The 27,437-nt window shown below is 31.7% G+C and overlaps 1 protein-coding gene across 3 annotated transcripts in view; it reads right to left on the reverse strand.

Moving 5' to 3' along the window:
* LOC140448094 (probable G-protein coupled receptor CG31760) overlaps positions 1-27,437 on the reverse strand; it is a 412,547-nt gene that overhangs the window by 50,514 nt on the left and 334,596 nt on the right. For all 3 annotated transcript variants that reach the window (XM_072541150.1, XM_072541151.1, XM_072541149.1), the window contains one exon: positions 20,296-20,416. In XM_072541150.1, the coding sequence (XP_072397251.1) occupies positions 20,296-20,416 (121 nt within the window). The remainder of the gene's footprint in view (positions 1-20,295; positions 20,417-27,437) is intronic.

A 27,437-nucleotide genomic window follows, 5' to 3' on the forward strand; every position in this document is an offset into this window, starting at 1 on the left:
GCTACAGCAACTTTTTTTTTTACACTCATCCATTGTAATTTGCATTTTAGAAGCAATCTCTTCCCATGCATCGTTTTTTTTTTTAATTTTATTGTAGTATCTGGGATTATTTGTATCCCATAATATCTCGTATTCCCGATAATTTTCGATTAAGAGTAAACTATTCTCTTCCGTCCATTCCATCTTGATGCACTCAATTTTAAAAATACCTTCAACCTTCAAAATAACAGACTGACTATTTTGAATGACTGGAGATTCGATAAAAGATTCGCAAGCTAGTCCAAATATGAATTCGCGGTGTACATTGTCGCGCTCAAATTTCTTTTGATGCGAAGGCATTTTACCGATAACCGATGGATCGCTTCGATGTACGTTGTTGACGCGTCGAGGTACGGTACGCGGTTGCATGACTCCGTCCACACTTGAGAACGCGACGGGGTTCGAGACGGCATTCGGAGCATATGTGTACCCACCTTTAGAGTATGTTCAGACATCAATTATATTTTTGAAAAAGTATGGCACGTCAGAGCTTTTATGCATTACTAAGCTCCTTTCTCTTTATTTATAATATTTAATACCTAACTTGTGACGCAATCTATTTTATATTATCATAATCAAAAGTCCGTCAGTTCGTCCGTTGTATACATGTTTTTTTATTTCACACAGCAAGACTAAACTTTTAATAAAAATAATAACATTAAGTTGGGTCACTGCTTTAACGATATAGTACATTCGAAACAAAAATACTTAAATCGACGAGTAAAACGATTTGAGACCAAGTTTGCTCTACAAATTTTATCTGATTTTGATGTCGGATTCGTAACCGGGAAATCAATAAACAGGTCGTGCATTATTATTATCTACAAATATTCCGTTGATTTAAAACCAGGATAAAGTCTAGGGATCTTGGAAGTCTTACAGATAAAAGAAAAATGGGAGAAAGAATGGACAAAGGGCAAAGAATTTTGTCAGTGGCGGCTCGTGAGTAAAATTATCGGTGGGCACTATTATTTTGAGCGGCAAATACGAATTTATGAACAATCAATAAATGTTAGTTCTCTCAGCTCAATAATGGCATTAAACCAAGTCTACTGTAATCATCCACTACTCCTTCTCATTAAAAAGGAACTAAAACATGCAGAAAATATAAACATTAAAGTTAATTTTATATGGGTACCGTCACATACTGGAATCGAAGGAAACGAGGTTGTAGATAAAATAGCAAAAAATGCACTTACTAACCCAAACGCAGAAGAGAATACGAAAGTTTTTCACACCGATCTGAAAGCATTCTTTAAAGAAAGGATTAATTCAATATGGCAGGATACATTGAAGAACTCCCCAACCAAGCTGTAAGAAGTTGATAAGAATCATAAAAAATTCCCAAAATTTAACAATAGAAGAAAACAAGTAACCTTCACTCGCCTCCGGATTGGCCATACTCGGTTAACACTTAACACACGACTACCTACTAAAACGTACTGATAAACCTGTGTGTGATATGTGTAAAAGTGTCTTAACGGTAAAACATTGTTTATTGCAGTGCCCCAAGTACGATGTGAAACGCAAAATGTATAACATACCATCAACATTAAACAGTGCTCTTGGAAAAGACAGTAATACTAAAAATATTTTCGCCTTTCTCAAAGACTGCAAGCTGATATCAAAAATCTAATATTTTACTGTGTATAGATCTAGGTTTGTTTCTATTTATGTATTGCTATAGTTAATATTCTATTGTTAAGTTTTAACTCTGTATCACAATCCATACACGCTAATAACCCTGCGTGGTTGATGCGTCATATAAGGAAAAAAAAACATAAATATTACTAGCTACATTTTCACAGCAAACCTACAGATGTACCTAAGGATTCTAGTGAATAGTCCTGGTTTATTAGTAGATATACACAATACTTCCAAGCACGTCATCACTCTAATGTAAAAAAATTGTCTTAAATTTGTGGCAATTGGATATTATTTTTTTTCCAATGGTTCTAGAGCATTGAGTCGTTGTTCTGACATTGTATTCCGCAAAAATGTTTTTATCCTTTTTAGAGTTAAAAAGGATCTCTCTGCTTCTATTGTTGCCGTAGGAGTTGTGCATGCAATGTTAATTAATTTTATGGACTCTAAAAAATTTGTAAGACTGATTTCAACAAAGAACTCAAACAATGTCACAAGACCACTCGCCGTTCCAAAGTCGCCGATCCGTCAGTACCGATAAAAAACTTGTTACGATAACCACAAGGTGTGGTCAAAAATCAGAAATGTGCTGCAAATACGACTAAATGTGTACTTTTATAAAAAAAAAGAAACACCACCAGTTACAAGTCATATGAAATACTGAAGGTACAGCTTAAATAAGAAGATGAGCGGACAACTTACAGGTTCATCAGGATCACGCGAATGTCAAAAAAAATTGTGTGTTCGAGTCACGGGCGACCCCACCTTGTGATTCTAGGGTTAATCAAGAGTTAGAACTTGTGTCTTACATAAAAACATGTTATAATTTAAACTACGGTCTAAACTATAAACGGCAGGTTTGTTGAACTTTTTGTATATTATTATGTATAATTAAGGATTAACAGAAATATTTGGTTTTTAGGTCTAGATTAGTTGCGGTGCTGTATGAGGAGATATCGCAACAATAAATCGCTTCGCAAACCCGAAAATACTAGCAAAAGTAGGTCTATGGCTTTCAATACGCCAGTAATCAAAGAGTTTTTAAAAAAATATGTGGGCATCATGGAAAAATATAAGTTTAAGCCCGAACAGATCTGAAAAAATTAAGCCACTTGATGTTGGGGTACTTTGTCCCTTTAAATTATACCTAGCTATGGCTTAGCATGACTGATTGCTTTCAAATCCGGGGAAAGACATTACAATTCGACATCTGGCACGTCTGGCTAAGCACGCATATGAATTCACAATTTAAAATATATCATCATCAATTAGCCTATATTTGTCCACTGCTGAACGTAGGCCTCCCGTAAAATTTTCCACCTATTTCTATCTTGTGCTTCTTGCATCCAGTTTGTGGTGATGCGCTTGATATCATCCGTCCATCTAGTCGGTGGTCGTCCTGTCCTTTGATATGCCTCTTGCCTTGGTCGGCATTTCAGAATCTTTCTGGTCCATTTATCATCCGTTAATCTGGCAACATGTCGGGCCCAAGCCCATTTAGCCATGGCTATTTTTTCAACTGCATCTGTGACTCCTATTCTTCTTCTTATTTCTAGTTTTGGTACTTTATCTCTGATGGTAATACCTAATATTGATCTTTCCATAGCGCGTTGTGTAACTCTTATTTTATCTATTGTTCTTTTTGTCAGAGTCAGTGTTTCTGCATCATATGTAAGAACCGGTCAAACGCACTGGTTAAAAACCTTTCTTTTTAAACAAACTGGGATAACAAACTTGAAAATGTTATTCAATCTACCAAAGGCAGCCCATGTGAGACCTATCCTTCTTTGTATTTCAGTTGTCTGATTATCTCGGCCTAAGCGAATCTCATGCCCTAGATATTTGTAAGCTATTACTTGATCGATGCTATGGCTCTCAATCAGATTTTTTCCGCTGACTACAAGGTTGGTCATAAATTGTCTTTGAGGTGTTAATTTTAAGACCAATTGTTTTGACACTTTATAGAGCATGTGTAGCATTTTTGTAGTTTTATCAACTCTATCAGATATTAAAACGATGTCATCGGCAAATCCTAGGTGGTTCAGATCTTCCCCATTTATATTAATTCCCATGTTATCCTTTCGTTCCATTTGCGTAAACATATATTCAAGAACATGTAAATAATTTAGGGGAGATAGTATCACCCTGTCTAATTCCACGTTCTATTCGAAACTTCTTGGTATCTTCATTAAGGCGGACACAAGCTGTACCAGTTTCGTAAATACTTTTAATCAATGCGATATATTGGTAGTCAATGCGGCAGTCAGCCAATGCTCGAAGCATTTTATGATGATCTATAGTATCAAACGCCTTTTCATAATCTACGAATATAAGAAAGATAGGCTTGTTATACTCTGTATACTTTTCTATTAGCGTTTTTATAACTTGTTTCGTATCTGGAGCGGAACCCAGCCTGTTCACAAGGTTGGTAACTATCCAGTTTATAACAGTTATATCAAAATATATCAAGTTAATGTAAAAATACTGGTATGTGACCGATTAATCGATTTGTATTTAGTGATACACTTTTTATTACAGAGAGACTGGGACACAGAGAGAACTAGAAATCAGACCAATTTCACAAATTCCTTCAATATCAAAGCATGCATAAAAAGAAATAAATAACAAGACCTGCAGATTATTATAAAACAACTTCTGTGTTATGGTAGCTTAGGCCGTATCAAAAAACACAACTTGAAGAAAAGGAAACAAAAAAGAAAAGAGCATAATCCACAATATATACGGAGATCACGGAATATGAAAAAAGACAAAGTTTAGAAGAAGAACGCGAAAAAAGCCTAAGCTCAAAAAATAAATAAGGCATCAGTCAAAAAAGATTTGGTTGCAATCGGTAGAAAACGCAGTATTTCAACATCAAGCGACTCAAGCACTGAAGTTCTTTTACAAGATTGATTTCTTCTTCATCAGACAATAAAGAAGATTTTCAAGACTTGGAACCCATCTCTAAGAATAAAAATTTTGACGTGGGAATTTTGTCTTGGTGAAATTTACAGTTTCCCAGACAGAAATTTTTTATGTGGGAACTTATATGTACTCCATCAGAGAAGAGAGTCATAATAGGAGATGATTTTAATTCACATGTGAACCAATCCCAGAAAGCATATGAAATATGTAACAATAAAACACTGAAAACTTTGTTTTCAAACTTCCACAAAATTTATTTTAAATTGTTATCACTACAGCATATGAAATAATACATAGGTCTATGCTTTGGAACTAGAAATGATGAAAAATAGTAAAAAAAATGCGCGGAAACAAGAAAAGAAGTCCTCATACAATTTGCAGTAATATGGCAAGTAGGTATTATTAGATACCTACTGCTATTGAAATATTTAAAAAACCTCTGGAAAGAAGTTTGGGGATAAAGACACCTGATGGTGGTCAAACAAAGTTCAAGAAGAAATAAATGAAAAGAAAAAAAAATATAAACGGTGACAAGAAAATAGTTTGGACACCGATCTTCAAAACCATACAATCGACAAAAAGGGAGCGGATAAAAATATATAAAATTGCCAAAAATTTTAATAGCCAAAGAAAGTAAAATAGTTTAGTCAGATTAGATGTATCCGAAACAGTGTGAACAGTGTATGTGAAACAGCGATGTAAAAAGTATTTTGACAGTTTATAAATGAATAATTTGACAGAAAACCAGTTGATTAACCGAAGACAGCAAAAGCAATGGTCGCCAAAATAGTAAGTGATAAAGATTTTACAGACGAAAACGTATATAATAAATGATCTATAACCATGGTTTCTAGACCATAAACTGCCTCCAAAGAAAGAAATGGGGATGTTCTTGAGATTTGACAAGAATGACATGATTAGGTGAAAAAATCATAGTGTATCAGCAGAATTTAAGTGATTTCGAGTAGATACATTTTAACACCTTCAAGTAGGAGGTTGTAGGAGTATGTAGGATCCATAAAAAGGAAAAGGTAAGATGGGGTCTGCCCCCTACTTTGTTTTTTAACAAAAATTTTCCGCCATTCTCCTGTATTTAATATTTGAGTCCATTCATGAATGTTTTCTTCCAAGAAAACTGTGTTTTCCTATACCTCTACTGCCTTCTATTTTACCTTTAAGGATCAGTTGTAGTATTCTATATAGATTTCCCATCACTCTACCTCCCAGATTAGACATTTTCCGGTGTTTAACAGTCTTTTAGAATTCTCTATCTTTGTTGACCTTCCTTAGTACTTTCTCATTAGTTTTTCTTGTTGTCGAAGGTATCTTCAGCATCCGTCTATGAATGCACATTTCCAATGCTTCAATTCTAAATTGAGATGGTTATTGCCTAGAAATGTCTTCAATTTCATAAAAGTAGTTTTAGTCATTGCTATTCTTCGTATTATTTATATGTCTGGATCTGGTTGGTCCGTTAAGACAGTTCCCAAATATGTAATTTTTGAAACTTTTTCGACTTGGACTTCATTTAATTGAAGCTCTGCATCTGGATGTAGCTTACAACTAAAGACTAAAAATTTGGTTTTTTTATGAGTTTCTTTTAATGTTCGTTTCCTCTCCTACTTCGTGAATACGATCAAGCAAAATTTGGAGACCTTAAATATTTTCTGACAGAATTACTGTATCGTCCGCATATCTGATTACATTAAGTAGTTTTTTATTTGGCTATCTTCCAAGTGCCTTTTTAAATAGCTGATCCGAAATAACATTAATTATAACAACAAAATTAAATATTTAACAATTTTTTAGCATCTGCATTTATTTTAAATGCTGTACTTTATCGAATACTTTTTCGTAGTCCACGAAGCATACGAATAGATATTTTCTTTGATCACGGCTTTCTTGTAATAGCATATTTAGCGCAAGAAGCGCCGCCCTAGTTCCCATAGAATTTCTAAAACCAAATTGGGAATCTTCGAGATCTTCTTCGCATTTGAGTCGTAATTCGGTTCTGGAGTATTTTTAGGAATATTTTAAGAATGCGGCTATTTAGGCTAATTAATCGATAGTTAGATTATTTTCTAGCATTGTGTTTTCTAGGTATTGTAAGAACGATGGACTGAGTCAATCTGCAGGTATTATTTCGGTGTTATATATTGCATTAAAAAGTTTTATTATCTTCATCTATTAGCTTCAGACACTCAGTTGGTGTAGTGCATAATAAAAAATGATATTGACCAGTGGTACCTTTTAGTAGAATTTTCATAGAGAAATAGCTCTTTACCTTTACCAGAGAAACCTCTGATGCGACAGATATAATCATTTTATTAAGAAAGTACCTGACGAGGAAAGAAGAAGGTAGGTATACCGGAAATGAATGTACTAATTTGGGACATACAATGTGCTCCACGTGCAATTTTAACTGTGAATAGAAACCGTTATTTTTTGAAGTTATACTTCTATACGCACGGTCGGCGTTGGAAATTTGCATGAGAGTGAACCTGTGAAACCATTACATATGTAAGATAATGAGTAAGAGAGAGACAGAAGATATATTTTCTCTCTCTTCCTCTCTCGAGAATAAAAATGTTTCCTTTGTATATATATTTAATATTACATATATATATATATATATATATATATATATATATATATATATATATATATATATATATATTTTATATATAATATTGTATATATATAATATTATATATAATATAATATGTATTAATATTATAATTTATATGATATGTTTTGTATTGTTTAAAATTAAACGTTTATAATTATTTTAGGCTTTTGTATTTCAAAATAATCACTGTTTTACCGAGAACTGTCAATTTTGAAATCCGTTAGTGTCATGTCTAATTGGCAAATCCTTTACGTGTTTGGTTCATACGCTGGTGGTTGTGAGTTCGAATCCCAATTATGAATTTCCTTTTTTATTTTTGAAATATTTAAAAACCTCACGTTAATCTTATTAAATATATGTAATATACGCAAAAAACATAAATTTTAAAATAAAATGAAAATTTACAACATAATCCGAGTTGTTGGTTTTTTATTTTTATCTTCGTAAAGTAAGTTGTTGTATCTTGGCAGTTTTAAATACTTATGAATATTACATTTTAATTTATATTGTATTATTATATTGAATTATGTTGCAGTGTATTTATTGTATTGTAATTTTTATATTAATAACAAAATAAACAATGAATTTTACTGCAGAGTATGTGTAAATTTTTTTTGCATTCAACTCCTTTTATACATATATAAATATAAAAATATATATTTTCATTAAAATATTGATACAATCCTTCATTTACTATACTCCTATTACAGGTCAAATGTTTATATACAGCAAACGATGCACCATATACCTATATAACTAATTATTTTTTGAAGTTATATTTCTATACGCACGGTCGGCGTTGGAAATTTGCATGAGAGTGAACCTGTGAAACCATTACATATGTAAGATAATGAGTAAGAGAGAGACAGAAGATATATTTTCTCTCTCTTCCTCTCTCGAGAATAAAAATGTTTCCTTTGTATATATATTTAATATTACATATATATATATATATATATATTTTATATATAATATTGTATATATATAATATTATATATAATATAATATGTATTAATATTATAATTTATATGATATGTTTTGTATTGTTTAAAATTAAACGTTTATAATTATTTTAGGCTTTTGTATTTCAAAATAATCACTGTTTTACCGAGAACTGTCAATTTTGAAATCCGTTAGTGTCATGTCTAATTGGCAAATCCTTTACGTGTTTGGTTCATACGCTGGTGGTTGTGAGTTCGAATCCCAATTATGAATTCCCTTTTTTATTTTTGAAATATTTAAAAACTTCACGTTAATCTTATTAAATATATGTAATATACGCAAAAAACATAAATTTTAAAATAAAATGAAAATTTACAACATAATCCGAGTTGTTGGTTTTTTATTTTTATCTTCGTAAAGTAAGTTGTTGTATATTGGCAGTTTTAAATACTTATGAATATTACATTTTAATTTATATTGTATTATTATATTGAATTATGTTGCAGTGTATTTATTGTATTGTAATTTTTATATTAATAACAAAATAAACAATGAATTTTACTGCAGAGTATGTGTAAATTTTTTTTGCATTCAACTCCTTTTATACATATATAAATATAAAAATATATATTTTCATTAAAATATTGATACAATCCTTCATTTACTATACTCCTATTACAGGTCAAATGTTTATATACAGCAAACGATGCACCATATACCTATATAACTAATTCTTTTTCTCTTTCTGTTCTCTCTTACCTATAGCATTACATATGTAATGATTGTGCAGATTGACTCCTATATAAATTTTTAACGGCGAACGCGTGTATAGAAGTATAACTTCTACCGGCAGTCCCACTGGACTGCCACACCCGTTTTTTTGTGTTGTTTAAATTAAATATACTTGTTTCAGTTCTACTCCTGTATTACTTCCTTCTAAATCATTTTAGAAAATAATGGTTATGCAAATGTTCAGCGTTATCATATGGTAACGGAGTGTATGTCAGAAAATAAAACATGAAGTGTAGCAACTTTTTTTTACTTTAACTGAATGCCATTTTAACATGTTTTTCGAAATTTCATAAAAGACCACCCAACAAAAAGTTCTTGGCACTAATGGGTTAATAAAATAATATCCTTAACTTTTGACGAGCAATTTATATGTATAATAATATTTTAAATTTTTAAATTTTTTGACGCACTACATAGATACAAAACATATTTCATTGTAAAATAATCGTGTAGATGTATATATCATAAAATTGGTCTATAATATATCTGTTAGGTATTTTGTTGCCGGAAAGAGTGAAGTGTAACCATCCAACCGACAAAATGTTACCTTACTGTCTGAATAATCTTGAAAAATTCTGATATGTATGAAGCGTCCTTGATATTTTGTATGCAAAGCTTCCATCATCACATACGTACATCCTTTTGGGCCTTAGGGGTTGTAAATAGGCTTTTCTTCGGCTTGTTTTCTACATATTATTTAAGGTTGAGAATGCTAATATTTTTTCATATTTGAAACTGTAATATTTTATAGTTGAAATGTTTTAAAACTATGTCATTGGATTATTCTCATAGTTTGTATTAGGATTCTCCTTTATGATTTAGCTATTTTTTTTGCGCTGTAAATATAACTTTTTCTGTACCTTTAACATTTATTGTTTAAATTTTTGTGGTTCTTCCCCATATTTAGGTTTGGTCTGTCTTCTTAATTCCATTTTCAAACAAGTTATATTATTGTTTACCGTCTCAGCAATTGTTAACTGCATTCACAAATAACTTTTTTTTTAAACGCCACAAAAGTATTAATTTTTGTGACGTGATTGACAATATAAAAATGTTAATTTTACGCTTACACATAAAAGTAAAGCATTTTTACGCCTAGACACAAAATTGTATAAGTTAAAAGCTCTATAAAGTTGCGTAAGCCGCAGTGGACTTGGTAGACAACAATCCTTTGATTAGAGTCTTTGCAGTAGACAAAATACCTAGAGAACTACGCGATGCCGTGGATCTTCGGAATCAGACATAATACTCGTAGTTTTGGGTGACAATAAGCACTAACGTTCACAAACCTTAACAAATACCGCAAAAAACGGTGATTTTTCTTATTTGTCAAAGTGACAATCAATAGAAGTAACCATAGCACATTATTACGTATGTGTAGTATATGCAAATGCCAGTAAAACAACGTTAAAACTTTTGGATACGTTACATAACATCCTTAAGGATTATAATTGGAGCGTACAGAACAACTACGATAAATAGTATACAAGCTGAAATTGGTGAACTCGCGCTAAAGCTTCGTAGGCAAGTATTAACCCATAATTACGCTTTTAATATAGCTCTAAATAAAAGAATTCCAATAAAGAATATTTTAGACTTATTCATGACTATGACTCTTCAAAGTTCAATCTTACATATTCCCGCAGAATCCATCAAACAATGAAACTACTTAACTGGAAGCAATTTTTACCCTTATATCAATACAAAAATACATCTTTTTCTTCACCTCGGATTGCAAAAATTTAAACAGTCAGTTGCGGCCTATTATTCCAACAATCTTATCATATAACACTGACAACAAGAGCTAATTAACTACCATTTCGATTAAACAGTGTACTTTACAGACCCATCTAAATCTTGAAAATGGAGTCGGAGTAGCAATAATTAACAATACAGAGATTCTCAACCATAGAATTCCAGATACTGTAACTATATTCACAGGAGAACTTTATGCAATTTACCAAGCGATATATACTGCACGCAAATGCAAATAAGATGGACAAAATATTAATCGTAACAGATTAATATCATCACTACTGTAGCATTTGTAAATTCCTTGGTATATATTGCAATCCCCTCGTATATGTATTAAAACGCCAAAAAATATTCTTAGTGTATTTCATTTCCTATCGTACGTATTAAAACACGAAGTATTTTTCAATTCTTTTTGCGTCGCCGAGGTGATAATGGAGACATTTTAAAAGTTTGTTTATGTTTCACATATGTGTATTTCCTCGGTATTCTTTGATCGTTAAGCCGCTCGATATATGCGTTTCAAATAAACATCCATTTAGATCGCTGAGAAGGTTTTGCCGGAAAGATAATTGCGACACTCTCGCTGAGGCGTTGTCAGCGTTTGTCCAAATTTTACGTCAAAATTGTAATGTTTTCTTGTTTTTTGTCCCTTTTCATGGATATGTAGTGTATTGTAGCAGTTAATAGTTACAGTTAAAGTGAGGCTTTGAAAGATATCCACATGTTACATTTTTCTGTTTCATAGTACGGAGACGAATTTGTTCATGTGGCACAAAGTGTAAGCCCAGTTCTACCCCTAGAAATTCCAGTGAAGTCTAGTTTCCACCCCCAAAAGTAATTTAGTGAAATCAAGGTAACTTTTGTGTTTAAATTTTAAAGGAAAAATAAAAATAAACATTTTTTTCTTCAAACGTCAAATAATGACATTACTTATCTAACTTGATCCTGTCAAAGTTTGATGTCTCTGCCGGCAGGAGGGAAAAATGTTGTCATGGCAACAATATGAAACATGTCACAAAGCAACAAGACAAATGTCATTAACAACAATTATACATCATTTTTATTTATAGTAATATTAAAAGTACAATTAGTTAATGAGGCATTTTCAAAATTGAAACCGTGCAAAAATGTTCCCGACTCTTGATACGCATTGGTAATTGTTGATGATACTGATGGTCGAGAACAACTTTCAAAAGGTTAATTATTTTTTTTTAATCAACAAAACGATCAGCATAGAAATTAGCTGTTCCCCAACGTGTTAAAATGGGTTGCAGTGGCAGTGGAACAGCAGGAAGCATATCTCTGTAACATTATATTCTTACAGGTGATTTCGGGAATACCTTTTTGACGCTCGCTATTAAACTGTTAACTAGTTTTCCTCCGCAACTCTGTTTATTCCATGCGCTAAACAAGTGACATGTATTAAGTTTGGATAAAATATTTTTAAATTTTGTCCTGCTTTCACCATATATGGTGCGGCATCAGATAAAATAAGCAATAATTTATCATTAGGCACAGCAGCAGGAAGAAAAAAAGTTTGCTAAGGCTTCTTGTAGAAACCGTGATATTGTTAGTAAATTAAATACGATCTTGGAAAGGTTTCATCGCTAAGTACACCAATTAATAAGTGCACAATGTATCTTTCTGACGAGTCAGTGGTCTCGTTCACGCATATGTAAAAGTAATTATTACCTGTTTCTGCTTTTATGTTGTGGATAACTGAGGAGTATAACAAATTGACATTATTTCTCTTTAGAGTTCGTTCTTAGCATCCATTAGCTTTGTTAATAAAGGAAAAACTAAATAGATTACATACTGAAGATATAAGCATCAAGTTTCCCTTGGTTTTATCACATCTTGGAGTAGCAGGCAATGAAGCAGCAGACAAAAATGCAAAACAAGCCATAAATAATAACAGTATCCCCATGTCACCACAATCTGTAAGTATGGATCTAAAAAACTACTTCATAAAGCACCCGTTCGAGAACTGGAATAACAAATGGAAGTCCACACCATCAAAGCTTCAGGAGATAAAAATAATATTGGACCATGGCAACCAACCGAGATATCCAGACGAAAGCAAATAATTATTTCCGATATACCCAGTTTCTTTTAAACATTTGTTTAAACAAGAAGAACACGTGCTACAGTAAAACATGGAAGAGTGCCAAACGTTCATCGTCACAGAATTAGATACAATTTACTCATTAGATACCTCTTATTATTTTTAATTCAAGTAACCCTATGGATAACCTACTTTTGTTTTTACATACATACATAATCGTTTCTCTTCTACCGCTAGGTGTCCACGATTTGTTTTTAAAAGACTTTAATTTATTAAGCAAAGTGTAATTAGCTGTTACCGCGTCGATAATAACGTTATTAGGTTAAAGCGGGTTTTTTGTAAATACAAAAAAACAACATTTTGTCTATATTTATCCAACATATTACCTTTATCCAAAATTACATATCTCCGTTCCTTTTCATATTCTTATAGCATAACATTTGACATTTTCTACCTGAAAAATGCATTCTCTATCTCTGTATCGAGTAATAAATTGAAAATTCTATCAGAATATTTTCTTCGACGAGAGATTTTATTCTTTATTTTTAAAGAACATAAGAGATAATTTTAATACATAGTTTAGCATACTATATACAGTGTCTCCGCAAAGTATGGAATAAATTCGATATTTCCTAAATGAAAAGACTTTTTAAAAAAATCTAAAACACGTCGATTTTTAAATTTAATGTCCTACATTTTACATTAAAATTTCATTATACAAGGTGATACACATTACAGTGATGACGTCATCGGCTCTTTTTTTAAATGTAACATTCCGTATTTTAGGACGTTTTTAGATCGATAAAAATGAGCTGAATCCAAAAAAGTATAATACTTGGGGTCTAACGGATATAATTTGAAAGATATGGGCTTAGAAAATTATTTTTTATTGATTTATAATATTAATAAATTATAAATAAATTATAATAAATAACTTGAAGGTAATTCAGTAATTAATACATGACTTAATCTTAAATGTTCGAATTGTAGCCCTTGTTGTAATTGACAGTAACCCAAAAGTTGTAAAAATTCTTGTAGAATCTTATTTATACTTTCTTGAGAAATATTGTTTATTTCTTTACGAATTCTTGTTTTTCTCCAATATTTGCAGGTTTCGTTTTATAAACAACATTCTTTAAATGACCCGACATAAATTATCCAAAGCATTGAGGTCTGGCGACCTCCCTGGCTATTTAATATGTTCACGTCTTCCAATCCACCTGTTCGGAAAAATTTCATTTAGGTACCTTCGAACATCTAAAGCATAATGCGGAGGCGCACCTTCCTGTTGAAACCATAAACTTTTATCAAAACCTCCAAGATTAATTTTACTGGGGAGTAAATTAACTAAAGTAGGTACGAGATACTCACTTAAAAACTGATGGTATGCTGGCCCGTTTAAATTACCTTCGAAATAGTAGGGTCCAATGATTTTATTTCTTACAATGCCAGCCCATACGTTTACCTTTTGCGGGTATTGTGTACGATGTTCTCGCATCCAGTTGGAGTTTTCTTTTGCCCAGTATCTAACATTCTGACGGTTGACCTCGCCATTTAATTTGAATGTAGCCTCATCAGAAAAAATAATATTTTGAACCAAGAGCGGGTTTCGGTGGCTGTTATCCATCATTACTTCGCAAAATTGTATTCTTTGATCTGGATCATCCTCGTTTAATTCCTGTACAACTGTGCATTTTACTTACTTTACTTACTTTAGGTACTTTGTGTACCGTTGTTTTGCAAACATCGAGATCACTACTAACACTAACCTTACGAACAGAAGTGTACGCATCTTCTTCAAAAGCAAGTAGAACATCTAATGTTGTAACATAATTTACAGAGGGACGACCTGATTTTCGTGCATTTTCAACCGTACCAGTTTCTCGAAATTTCTTTTCAATCTTACTTACTGTTGACTGCGTGATGTGTATTTCTGAATATTTATCATTAAATAAATTAAACACTTCCATCTGAGTTCGCGATTTGTCTCCATACCCAATCATCATGAGTATTTCAATTCTTTGCTTTACACCCAAATTCATGTCTACTTAAAATTAATTCTAAGCAATAATACAGAACATTCACAAATTAATACAATTATTGTACTACTTAATTGTTATTGAACGTTACTAAAAATAATTACAGTTTACCAAAAACTAGAAGTGGGCTACTTTCGTGCAATTGATAATAAATAATTTATTTTCTAAGCGCAAATCTTTCAAATTATATCCATTAGACCTAGTATTATACTTTTTGGAAATCAGCTCATTTTTATCGATCTAAAAATGTTCTAAACTACAGGGTGTTACATTTAAAAAAGAGCCGATGACGTCATCACTGTAATGTGTATCACCTTGTATAATGAAATTTTATTGTAAAATGTAGAACATTAAATTTAAAAATCGACGTGGAAATATCGAATTTATTCCATACTTTATGGACACACGGTATTTAAATTATTAATTAATTTAACATGTTAACTACAAATCTACAGCTAACGCATATATCAGTTTTTCGTGGAAATGTATACAATTTAATCCATTGCTATGCAATCCACTATGCGTATTGAATGGACGGCACTTTTATTCTAAAACCTTCAAAATGGCGTACATTAAATGTTTCTATCATTATTTGTTGCTTAGAAAATTGCAAAATAACTCAAACGAAGAACCTTCATATTAAATGGAATGTTGGGTACTATGATGCTAAAAATATGCTCAAAGCGATAGGTCAAATAGTTTAAAAGTTATTTTACTTGTTTATTCCAAATCAAACTTTTTTGCAACAATATAAGTCACAAAATTATGAAGTTACAGCAATTCTACAAGCAGCTTATGAAAGAAAAAGGTTTATTCTATCAATATTATTAAAAAAAAAAAATGAAGAAAAACAATTTTAAATAGTGCAAAATCATTTTGTAAAAACATGTCGATTTAAAATAAATTCTTAACCATTTAAGTTTTAATGTGCCGAATCGAAAAAGATTGCCTTTCAACGGAATCGTCCACAAATCTTTAAAATATGGTCCTCAAATCGACCATTTTTGTGGTTATTTTCAACTTGTGGGAGCGATGGAGGGGGAAGGACCTGTTAACTGTATCTTTGGTTCTTTTTTATGGATTTCGACGCTTCTTTTTTAATTTATATGTAGTTTTTACGTACACTAGGAATATTATATAAATAAATAAATTATTATATAAAGCATCTAATTTGTTTAAACAATTTTTTTCCATTTTTTACTGTTTTTAAAAATATTTGTATTTGAGGTAATTTTTATTGTAAAACGTAAACATTTATGAACAAATAGGGATATAAACATTTAGAAAACGGCATTTTAAAGAGAATAGAGCGTTTATGGTCAATTCTCAACTTTCTGTTCGCACATCATTGTCACTCAAGGCTAATTGTTCAAAATCCACTAATATGTCTTTAATGGTGGAAAATAGTTGTGCAAGTGGAATTTTATTATTTTCAAAATCATTCGTCTCTATATTACACATAAAACTTCAGTAAAACATTTTTTATTGTCATCCGCGACAAAGTACACCAAGCCACTGTAGCCCATATTAAGGCCCTGGTTATGGTAATGTTTTTCTCTGTTTCTTGAAGAGGACAAACCACTATATTATACAAGTTAAAAGCTTTTTAATAAAGTAGTTTTTACAGATAACTAAATTCAGAAAATGCCTTGTATAAAAAGTTGGCGATTTGAGGTGGTATTGGGTGAAAGAAAAATCAGTTAGACATTATCCAGTGCAATCTTGGAGTAAGATGTAGTATTATCCAGAAAGAATAACAATTTTATAATCAGCTTTTTCATTCTCGTGTCAAATTTGTGGCATCATCTCGTCATAATATATGCCATTTTCCATGGCTTTTTGTTGCAGATCCATTCAAGAGGTAACTTATCGATGAGTGTCTCCCTAAACATCGAGGATTTTTGCTTTTGCCTGCGATAAGTTGTTCCTCCTGTTTACCTTCCATATTTGCACAGAACAAAATTGTAATTCGTTGTTTTGTGGTTTTTCTTCAGGTCTTTAAATATAAATACTCGTTTTGTTACACATGTATTAAAAATTATTTTATCTTCAAAATCTTGAAGTTTTAATTACAATAGACGAAAACGCTGTTACTCGTTCGAGTAATAGTGTTAAGTCTTTGGAAAAATTCTTGCGTATACTCTTACCAACTTTTCAGTGTGACTTTGGCATCTACAACTAATTTTTCTCTCATTTTCAATATCTAAAAATGTATTTGTTGTTTTGTTTGTACCTTTACTTCTTTGATTTTTTTATGAAGGTGCAAATTATAGCTCCATTTTGATTACATTAAAATAAAATTGGAAATACAGTGTTTTCTATATAAATTTTTTAAATATATGATTAAATTATTACACAAAAAATGTCATAACCGCAGTTTATAAAAAAAAGTAACAAATTTAGCGAACATTTTCGATCGATTTTTATTTTTAGCGGCGAGTTTATATTGGGAATTCCACGCATATTTACGTCGCAAAATAGAATTGTGCTTTAATATAAAAACAATTTTTTTCAATAATGTGGTCTTTTCTAAAAATAAATCAGTTTAAAGTGAAAGGAAATTTAATATGTCTTCCCTGCTTGATTTAATTTAGCTTCCTTTAAAACGAAAACAAAACTTATTATAATAATTTCCACCAGCTTCAAATTTCCCAAATTGCGTCAAAAAAATTGTGTTATTAAATTCAACAAATATTAATAAAACCCAGAAATTCGTTAAACATATTAAAATATAACCTTTTTATATAAAAATTACTTATTATGAAAAATATTATGATGAATTATTTTATAATAGGACATCATTCTTTTCTTATCCAACGCATAAAAGAGATTATAGAAAAATTCATCGAATACCACCGACCACTGGTCCTAGCTTTTGTAGACTACTTTCGCAAAACATTCGATAGGATTGAAATTAACAGCATAATGAGAGCGTTTGAGGAAAGTCGCCTAGATTACCACTGCTCCAAACTGATCGCAAATATATATAATAATGCAACCATGACCAAACTGTATAAAAATTAGTAGAGGAATGAGACAAGGAGACACGTTATCTTCCAAACTCTTTACGTCAGTTCTGGAACATGTTTTTAAAAAATTGGAGTGGGAATCCAAAGGAATCAATGTTAACTTAAAAGAGATTTTAACTATACTTGTTGAGTTAGATGCCGCCTGTAACGAAGTTGGTTTGAACATCAATTTTGGAACAACATAATACATGACAAATCTGGTACCAAGCGAAAATACAAAAGTCGACTGCGACAGAGTAGGATTAGTTCACTAATATAAATATTCAGGTCATAAGATCCAGATTGCTATGGACAACCAAACTGCTGAACTGTAAAGAAAAATATCTTTAGCATGGGCCGTATATGGAACTTTATCAGAATAACAATCTTTAAGAACAACATTCTAAATTACTTGAAAAAGATGTTCGACCAATGTGTGCTTCCAGTCATGACTTACTAATCGTTTTGCTTAACCCAGGTTACAGCAACCAAACTCAGAGTAGCTCAAAGGCGAATGGAACGCTCGCTACTTGGGCTGGCTATCAGAGACGGAGTTAGAAATAAAGAAATAAGAAGAATGACAGACGTCACAGATGTCATAGAGCATATAGCATGGCTGAAGTGGAACTGGGCAGAGCATGTGGGCAGAATAAATGACAGGCGGAGGAACCAAAAAATTACAGTATAGAGACCACGAGCTGACAAAAGAAGCAGATATAAACTACCTACACGTTGGACAGACGACGTCAACAGAATCGCCAAGAATTGGCTGCAAAAAGCTCAAGACCGACAAAACTGGAAGAAATTATGGGAGGCCATTTAACTTTGGACGCAGAAGGCTATATGATGATGATGATGATCCAATATAAACCGTAGCTTACTATTCTTTTTTAATAAATAGGTAATTATTAATGTTTAATGCCTACTTTAGCAGGTTTAGATTGAATTTTTCTAAGCCTTATCTTTAAAGTTCCTTATATTACTTACACTTTAAAAAAAGCCATAACGTTAACTTTATTTTACGCTTTTCATTAGAGGGGAGCGTAAAGCTGACGACCTGCGTTCACAGAAAATATCATTGTTAAAAAATAGATAAATGAACAAAACAAATGATTCGGAAATAACTATAGGTATATAGAATGTACAGACAATTTTCAAAAAGATAAAGGGAATAACTTATGAACTGAACAAATAGAAAACGAACTTGAGTAATAACAAAAACCAAGAAAAAATGGTGATGCTGAGAAATCTTAGGGCTGTACAACCATTTCAAATCTTCCTATATAGATACCAGTAAAAATGCAAGTTTGTAATAAAATACATAAAAACTGACACAGATAATATACTCAGTATTTCTTCTTCTTCTTCTTTTTATGTAGATGTGATTAAATGTACCTCCATTAAGTTGTCGTTTCATCGTTTTCGTGGTCTTCCTACTGATCGTCGTCCTATTGGGGAACCGTCTTTTGCCGTCTTTACTACTCTTTTTGTTGTCATTTGGGCTATATGATCATTCCATTCTACTCTTCTATTTCTTATCCAGTCCTTGATGTTCTCCACCTTATATCTGTACTTCTAGCTCTGTCCCATGGTGTCATACCATCAATTTTTTTAAGTGTTTTCATCTCTGCTTTTTCCAACATCCTTTTTGTCTTCTCTGTGTTAGGTTGAGTTTCTGTCGGGTATGTCATTGTTGGTCTGATGACGATTTTGTAAATTCTGTCTTTCATGTCTTTCCCAAGATTTTTATTTCTCCATATTGTTTCATTCAGGCAACCTACGGCTCTGTTTGCTCACTTAAAATCCATCACTTGTTTTATTATCTGACCTTCCAGCTCCAATTGACACCTTAGTTAATTTTCTGTTATACCAATGCATTTTGTCTTTTTTGGGGAAATTAACATCTTAAATTTTTGTTGTTAATTTTAGTGTTGTGTTTAATAAATTAATTCCTCTGTAATTTTCCAGGTCCGACTTGTCTCCCTCTTTGAACAAAAGTATTAGGATGCTTGATTTCCGTTCTTGAAAAATTCTGTTTTGTTCTTTTGAGTTTATCTTTAGCTTTACCTCTTCCTCCTTACTATTTATTTCTTCCTTTGTTGTTACTTCTGGTGTTATTGATTTATTATCGTCACCTTTAGCAAATGGAAATCAAAAGTAGTCAACCCATGTTTCTTTCTGAATGTGTTTTGTTTTTATTAGTTCGTTCATTTGTTTTCTTTGTCTTCTGATCATTCTCCATATTTCTTTTTGTGTTACATTGAAGTCGTGTTCCATCGTGAGAATGAGAATCCACTCATTACTAAATAACTTAATTTTTAATATTGTATAATTTTTTAAATCGAATCGAATGCACATTCTGTATAAATCTTCATAAACTTTAATTGATGGATCTTTATCAGATCTTTGAAAAAAATAGTACATAAACTATGTGAAAATATGAATAACAATACTTACTCTCTACTAAGGTTCCATTGAAGATACCGTTGTGGTATTCTGAATAATATCCAGGCCTGCAAACGCACTGGTAATTTCCCCGTATCCAGGATTCCTCATTTAAAGTTGGTCTAAAGATGCACTGCAATAAAGAGAAACACATTTTTGTATTAGCTGATAAAATTACAATAATACAAAATTTTATATATGACTGAATATGTCAAATTTAAATTGTAAATTAAAGAAGATTTCTTTAAAGTGGCGAAAATAGTATACCACAGTATAAGTGGATATTGAGGTCTTTAAAACACGCACGATTTTTCGACGCCACAGCCGGAGTGCTCGAAATAGAGCAAGCACGCTGAGGTGTAACTTAAATAAGCAAAATGGAGTACCAATAAATTTTAATTAGGAATATATATATATATATATATATATATATATATATATATATATATATATATACACTCATGGACAAAAACATCGAATATTTTGGAATTTTCCAATTTTTTTTTGTAGTCACTATTATTTCAAAATAATTTTAGATTACTGATAAGACTCATATAGTAGGCTGATATACTCAACTGGTTTAAAATATTTTGATGTTTATTTTTAAGTTTATTCCGTGGTTAGTGTCATTCGTACATTTTATCATAAAAATCCTTCTTCACGTAAACGAAAAATCATACTAATTCGGTTATTCTTAGTTTAATTTATTAAGTTTAATTAAATATTGTTTTGATTTAACTAAGTTTAAAACAAGTATCCCACCAATTCGACACTGCGATGAAGTCCAAGTAACACATATTGTAAATTTGTACGAGGAAGGATATGCACAAAAAGATATAGCACGACGTCTCAGCAGAACTGAATCTATAGTTTCAAATACTCTAAAAAGGTACCGCGAAACAGGAAATTTTGTACGAAGGCCTGGTCAAGGACACCCAAGGTGCACAACCGCAATTGATGACCGTTTTTTGGTTCTTAATTCTACAAGAAATCGTTCATTCACATCGATGAACCTCAGAAATGAACTATTAAATGTTAGACAAGTTAATGTGAGTTCAAAAACAGTTAGACGAAGATCAAAAGAAGCAAACTTAATGCCCAGACGCCCCGCCAAAGTTCCATTTCTTCTCCAAAATCACAAAGCTCTTCGTTTGGGATTTGCAAGAACACATATTTAGTGGAATATCGACAACTGGAAAAACGTTCTTTTCACTGGTAAGACCAGAATTCTATTATGGAAGCCAGATGGCCAAAACTACGTCTTAAGAAGAGTTGGAGAACGATTCGCCAGCTGCAGTCTCGCCCAGACCGTTAGTTTTGGAGTTGATGGCATAATTCCTTGGGAAGGTATTAGTTGGGAGGTACGTACCGCACTTGTGGAAGTGATTGGACGGAGGACTGGTGATTCTTACGTTTAAAACATCCTGCAAGATCATGTTTTGTCATATGTTGGTTACATTGGATACGAAAGATTCACGTTAATGCACGATAATGCTCGACCACATGCCGCTGCCATAGTGAGTAATTATCTTGATGAGGTCCAAACTCGAAGATTGGATTGGCCACCGTCTAGCCCGGATTTAAATCCAATAAAGCACATGTGGGATCACCTAAAACGCAGTATACGACAAAGAAATCCCGTTCCAAATACGATAGAGCAGCTTCGACTTGCTGCACAGGATGAATGGAATGCAATTTCCCAAGGATATGTCCAAAATTTACTTGCAAGCATGCTGAGAAAGATGCAAGCAGTAATAAGAGCTAGAGGGGGGAATACTCGTTACTGACCATGCACTTCACTCAGTTTAAACCAGTTGTTTAAGCAGTTTAAATTATCATTTAAGTGTAGAGTAAAATAACCTTATTTACCTAATATTAAACATTTATTTTTTTTACAATTTTTTCCGCATAAAAACTTAAAATTGTTCATTAAACATTGTTAAAATAAACTCTATTTTACAATAAACGACTTGCTTGACCAGAATTTATTTTGAAAAAACAAAAACTTGAAAATTCCAAAATATTCGATATTTTTGTCCATGAGTGTATATATATATATACATATATATATATATATATATATATATATATATATATATATATATATATATATATATATATATATATATATATTTCACCTGGAGGCGACGGTGACAGGTAGCCTGCATTTTGAGGTAGGTTTTTTGATTTTAAAAATTGATAAACAGTTGGAACGAAATAATTTTGGCAACTCTCTTTAAAAAGATGAAAGTCCATCCAGGCCGATTTCTGGCTTCTGTAGTAAACGGGAAGGGCGTTCATAATTAAGATTTTTAAATGCTCTTGGTTTTTTTGATTCCCCGATTATAAACAAGGGAAGTTTGTGATCCCCACTTGTATTGTTACACAAAGCAATCGTTAGACGTTCTTTCGACGATTTATATTACGAAATATGTTCTTTTATTGTTGCTAATGTTTTATTAGTAAGCATTTTATAAATCAGGCCGGTTTTTTCCATATTATAAATTTGCTCAAGAAGCAAATTATTTTTAAAGATAAATTGTTCAAACTTATCGATGAGTGTGTTTGTCCTACCAACATCAGATTAAAGTTTTTCACTCGAAATAGAAAACTGTCGAATTCTATGGCGATTTTCCAACGTTTTAGCCACACTGCTGATGTAGTAAACACATCAACAGCATCATTGCTTTTTACTGAATAAGCGGCCTTGACAATGGTGTCCCTTTTTTCCTATCTTGGTTAATCAAAACCCACACCGCCTCATCTAATATTTTGGTTTTTTCAATGTCTTCCTTGCCATTTGGTCATCGTCTACTGTCTTCGATTGTAGTCACTCCTACCCCTAGTTCTTGCGCAATTTTTTTTAGGCTTTTGTCTAAGAGAAAAAAACACCTCTAATGATTTTACAAAAGTCAAAGAATACAAATTCAAAACTCACCTTTATCCAGCCATTCAAAAACCTGTATCTTTTACTTGATATTTATTGTTTTCTGTTTTCTTTTTTCCATTTTTGGACATAAAATTAATACATAAACGATATGTAGATATTTATTTAAGTTCGAAGCACTACTGAAAGAATTTCTAATGAAACGATGAGAGCGCGTTTCAAGGTTATTTACATTTCGAAAAAAAATTCTCATCGCAAACATTTCTGTTACCGGGGGTTCCTCAAAAAGTGCTGTAGTACAACAGCCCACGGCAGAAGGTCGGATTATCGGGAGGATGTATAGGTTTTCCAGGTTTAATCTTTCGTTAGACCGAATTTGCAGCAAAACCATAAAAATTAACATTTTTTCGGAAAAACTCTAAAACTCCACATTCCCCTTGACTGTTATTTTGACAATTATAATAACTAATTTGAAATTTTAAGAATTTTGGATTTCGAAATATAAAATGTACACTTTAGTGTATATTTTACCTTATAAATATAAATATTCTTTTCAATTTTTTATAATATCGTCTCTATAAGCTCCGTTAATTACCTACATAATTACCTTAGGGAATTTCTCATCCCTTGAGACATGGCTGCAGTTTTCGCACGTTTTCGAGAAGCTTTAGGAGCTAATTTTACGTCATAATGGTGGGCATTTACTTCATTAACTGCACTAGAGAGGACGAAAAGAGCAAACCGCAAACGGGGATAAGAATTCTAATTTCCGCTGTTAGTAATTCATTTCCGCAGAGAATAGGATTTAATTTCGGGAAGAAAGGAGAGTACAATACTTGAATTTTCTTGAGTTCAATTTGGAAAATACTACTAAAATATAATAAAACTATTTTTTAGCCATTCTATATAAGTAAATTGGATAAAAGAAAAGTATATTAATGTCTATAATAGAGTATTCATTTATTTAAGAAAATTTTTTACACAAAAAACACATTAGGTATACTGTATCCAGAAATTTAGTGTCTCATTATAAAAGTTATTTTAATAACAGCTGTAAAACTGAATAATCCCTTGTAAATACTCTATTGTTGTATAATTATCACAGCTATCCAAGCTGACAGGACCGGCATATAGCCAAGTCAACTGTAGGTTAGTACATATAATCAGATCAAATATTATCATTCAAGCGTAATGTCAAAAAACTCTTTTTATAAACATACAAATTTCCCATAATTATTGTATTCTTTTATTAATCATTATTTTAAGTCTCAACGAAATAAAAGCGCCCAAAATTATGAAGATCTCAATTTAGTTAAATTGACTGGACCGGTGGTGGAAATTAATAAGTTTTGGGAAAACGGGTAATATCCCAAACACATTAGAACTGACAAACCCGTATATACAGTTATAATGAGTAAACGTTTAACTTAATTGACCTATTAACAAATTACTTGGAATTTATATAACTTTCTACCTGTTACTTATCGTTAATTGTTTTTTAATTTGAAGAGAGTTGTACGATGACAAACTAACAGTAAAAAGTCTGCTTCGACGGAATTGGTTGTAAACTCGTTTGAGTGTTCAGTTTGTGCAAAAAATTAGTTAAGTATTGTAATAAAAGTGTTTATTTTTTTAGAGTGTGTACACTTGCCGGTGAATCCACGTAGTCAAATTTACCTTTATTGTATGAAACAATGTGGGGTCCCTAGAGTGCAGAGGATAATAGGGCAATTCTGCCAGTTAATGAACCGGAAGCAAATCGACAAGGAGGTGATCTCATTTAAGTATTAGAACCTAAACAGCGCCAACGAATACATTTATCTACTGATGCAAAACAAATTATTGCTAATGTTTTTCAAACTCTTGTCGAAAAAAATATGGACAGTAACGAAGCCTTACATGAAACGGCAACTTTGACTAAAAAACCATTATCCAGAGTCAGAAAAATTGTAACTAATCCTATTATACCAAGATTAATAAGACGGGATAACAGTATTTCTCGGAAGCTCGATCGTGCAGATGAAGATCTTATTCGTCGCAAAGTGTATGCCTTGTATGAAGAACAAATTGTACCCACACTAGATATATTAGTTGACAGGCTTCACGTCGACAACACTGAAATTAAGTGTGGTAGAACAACTGTTTGGAAGTGTTTGCAACGTATAGGGTTTAAATAAAAAAAAGTAGATAAAAGACAGGTACTTATGAAATCCAATCGTTTACGGATATGGCGAATGGAATATTTAAACAAAATTAAACAGTGTCGTCGAGAGAATCGACCTATTATTTATTTAGATGAAACGTGGTTTGATACACACGATACGCCATCTAAAGGTTGGGTAGATGATAGTCAATCTTGTTCAACAAAAGCGCCTTTTAATAGAGGAAAAAGAATAACAATATTCCATGCTGGATCAGTCAATGGATGGGTTCCAAATGCCTTATCTCTATCAGCTAAAAACATCAGTGATTCATGTCTCGATTACCATGACAACACAACTTTAGATATATTTGAAGACTGGTTCAAAAATAAGTTAATACCCAACATACCCCCTAATAGTGTTGTAGTTATGGACAATGCAACATATCATAGCAGGCAATTAAATAAAATTCCCAGTTCAAGCGATACGAAAATAACAATACAGAATTACTTGTATGACAAAGATATTTATTTTTACATAGATAATACTAAGAAGGATTTATTGGACATTTTAAAAAGTTTCGCATTGAAAAAAGAATACTTTTGTGATAATTATGCCGAAAACATGGGTCATACGATTTTAAGACTTCCACCATATTACTGTATATTTAACACAATCGAACATATGTGGCATCAACTTAAGTCAAGAGTTCGAAGAAATAATACTTCGCCACATCACTGGTTTTCACAACCAACTGGCCAGTCAATTTCATAATGATTTTTTTAGACTATAACTTATCACTAACTCAGGGGAGTAATACTTTTGCATTTGTTGATTTTGTATATTGAATAAGTTATCAGTTTATGTATTTTTCCCTTAATTATCTAGATATTTATTTAAATTAATATGTAATGTAAATGCCAAATAAAATATAAAATTCGTTAAGCCGGCCCTTTTTACTATTTACCTGAAGAGGCAAATCTCTTAATGGCGTCGACTTTAGCAGCGGGATACTTTTAAATTCTGCATAAGTCAGTTCTTATAATTGTGAATAAAGTATACATGTCAATTGAGAACATGAACTTTTATGAAATATTTCAAATTTAATGAGATTTTGACATCTTGACAATATATTGATCCATTTAATACTCCACAATAGGAAACTTGCAAGATTTCCAAAATTTCGCCCCTCAAGAACTCATAATAACTTAATAGTATATAGTAATATACATTTAAAATCTTCTATGTATTTAAAAAATTTCAAAGAATCGAAAAAAACGCGCGAACACTTGTGACGTCATATAGTGATATTCTGTAAAACCAGGTCTCCTGTTTTGTATAAAAGTATAAATCATTTTGTTTATACTGAAATTTTTGATACATATTTTGAAGAGATAGTACTGAATTGTTTGTGACTTACTGTGGTTGTGTGTGTTTACTATGGAAAATAAAAGTAGATACTATAAGTGTTGTTTAGTATCATTGTGTAAAAGTACAACCATTAAAACCCATAATAAAATATTTAAAATATTATCAGTCGATAAGAAACGGCATTTAAACTGGTTATGTGCATGCCGAAAGCCCATTAAAGACATTTCAGTTCATCTTAAAGCTCTTTATATAATGTGGATATCATTTTCATGTAAGTATTTAATATAACAGTTGCTATCAACAAGTCCTCGGAGACACTTCGTCTCAGTACTAGCAACCTCCAGTGGAGTCTTACGTTTATCTAAACAACATTTAAAAGGGTTTTTATCCAAGTATTTCGTGGCTCAAGACATGTACATCCAGATAACACTGATGATGGAATATTAATTCCGAAAACGTTCTGTGATGTAGCCCGATAGGTTGTTTTAATATTATACCTTTTATAAAGTATTTTTTAAATAAATTTTTTATTTAATATCTGTTGTATGCTTGATAGCTTTTTTTAATGATAAATGCAGTGTATTTTCAAAACGAAAAAAAAGAACTTTTGGTATATTTGGTCTGGACATGTTTTTACTATAAAATTAAAATAAACTGATCATAATAATAAAGTTTTATGTTTACAACCTAAAATATATACATAATATATAAATATTCAAACTCTTTCTGCATCTCAATATGATTCCAATAAATTT

This window comes from Diabrotica undecimpunctata, chromosome 8, assembly GCF_040954645.1.
Source record: "Diabrotica undecimpunctata isolate CICGRU chromosome 8, icDiaUnde3, whole genome shotgun sequence".
Classification (NCBI taxonomy): Eukaryota; Metazoa; Arthropoda; class Insecta; order Coleoptera; family Chrysomelidae; genus Diabrotica; species Diabrotica undecimpunctata.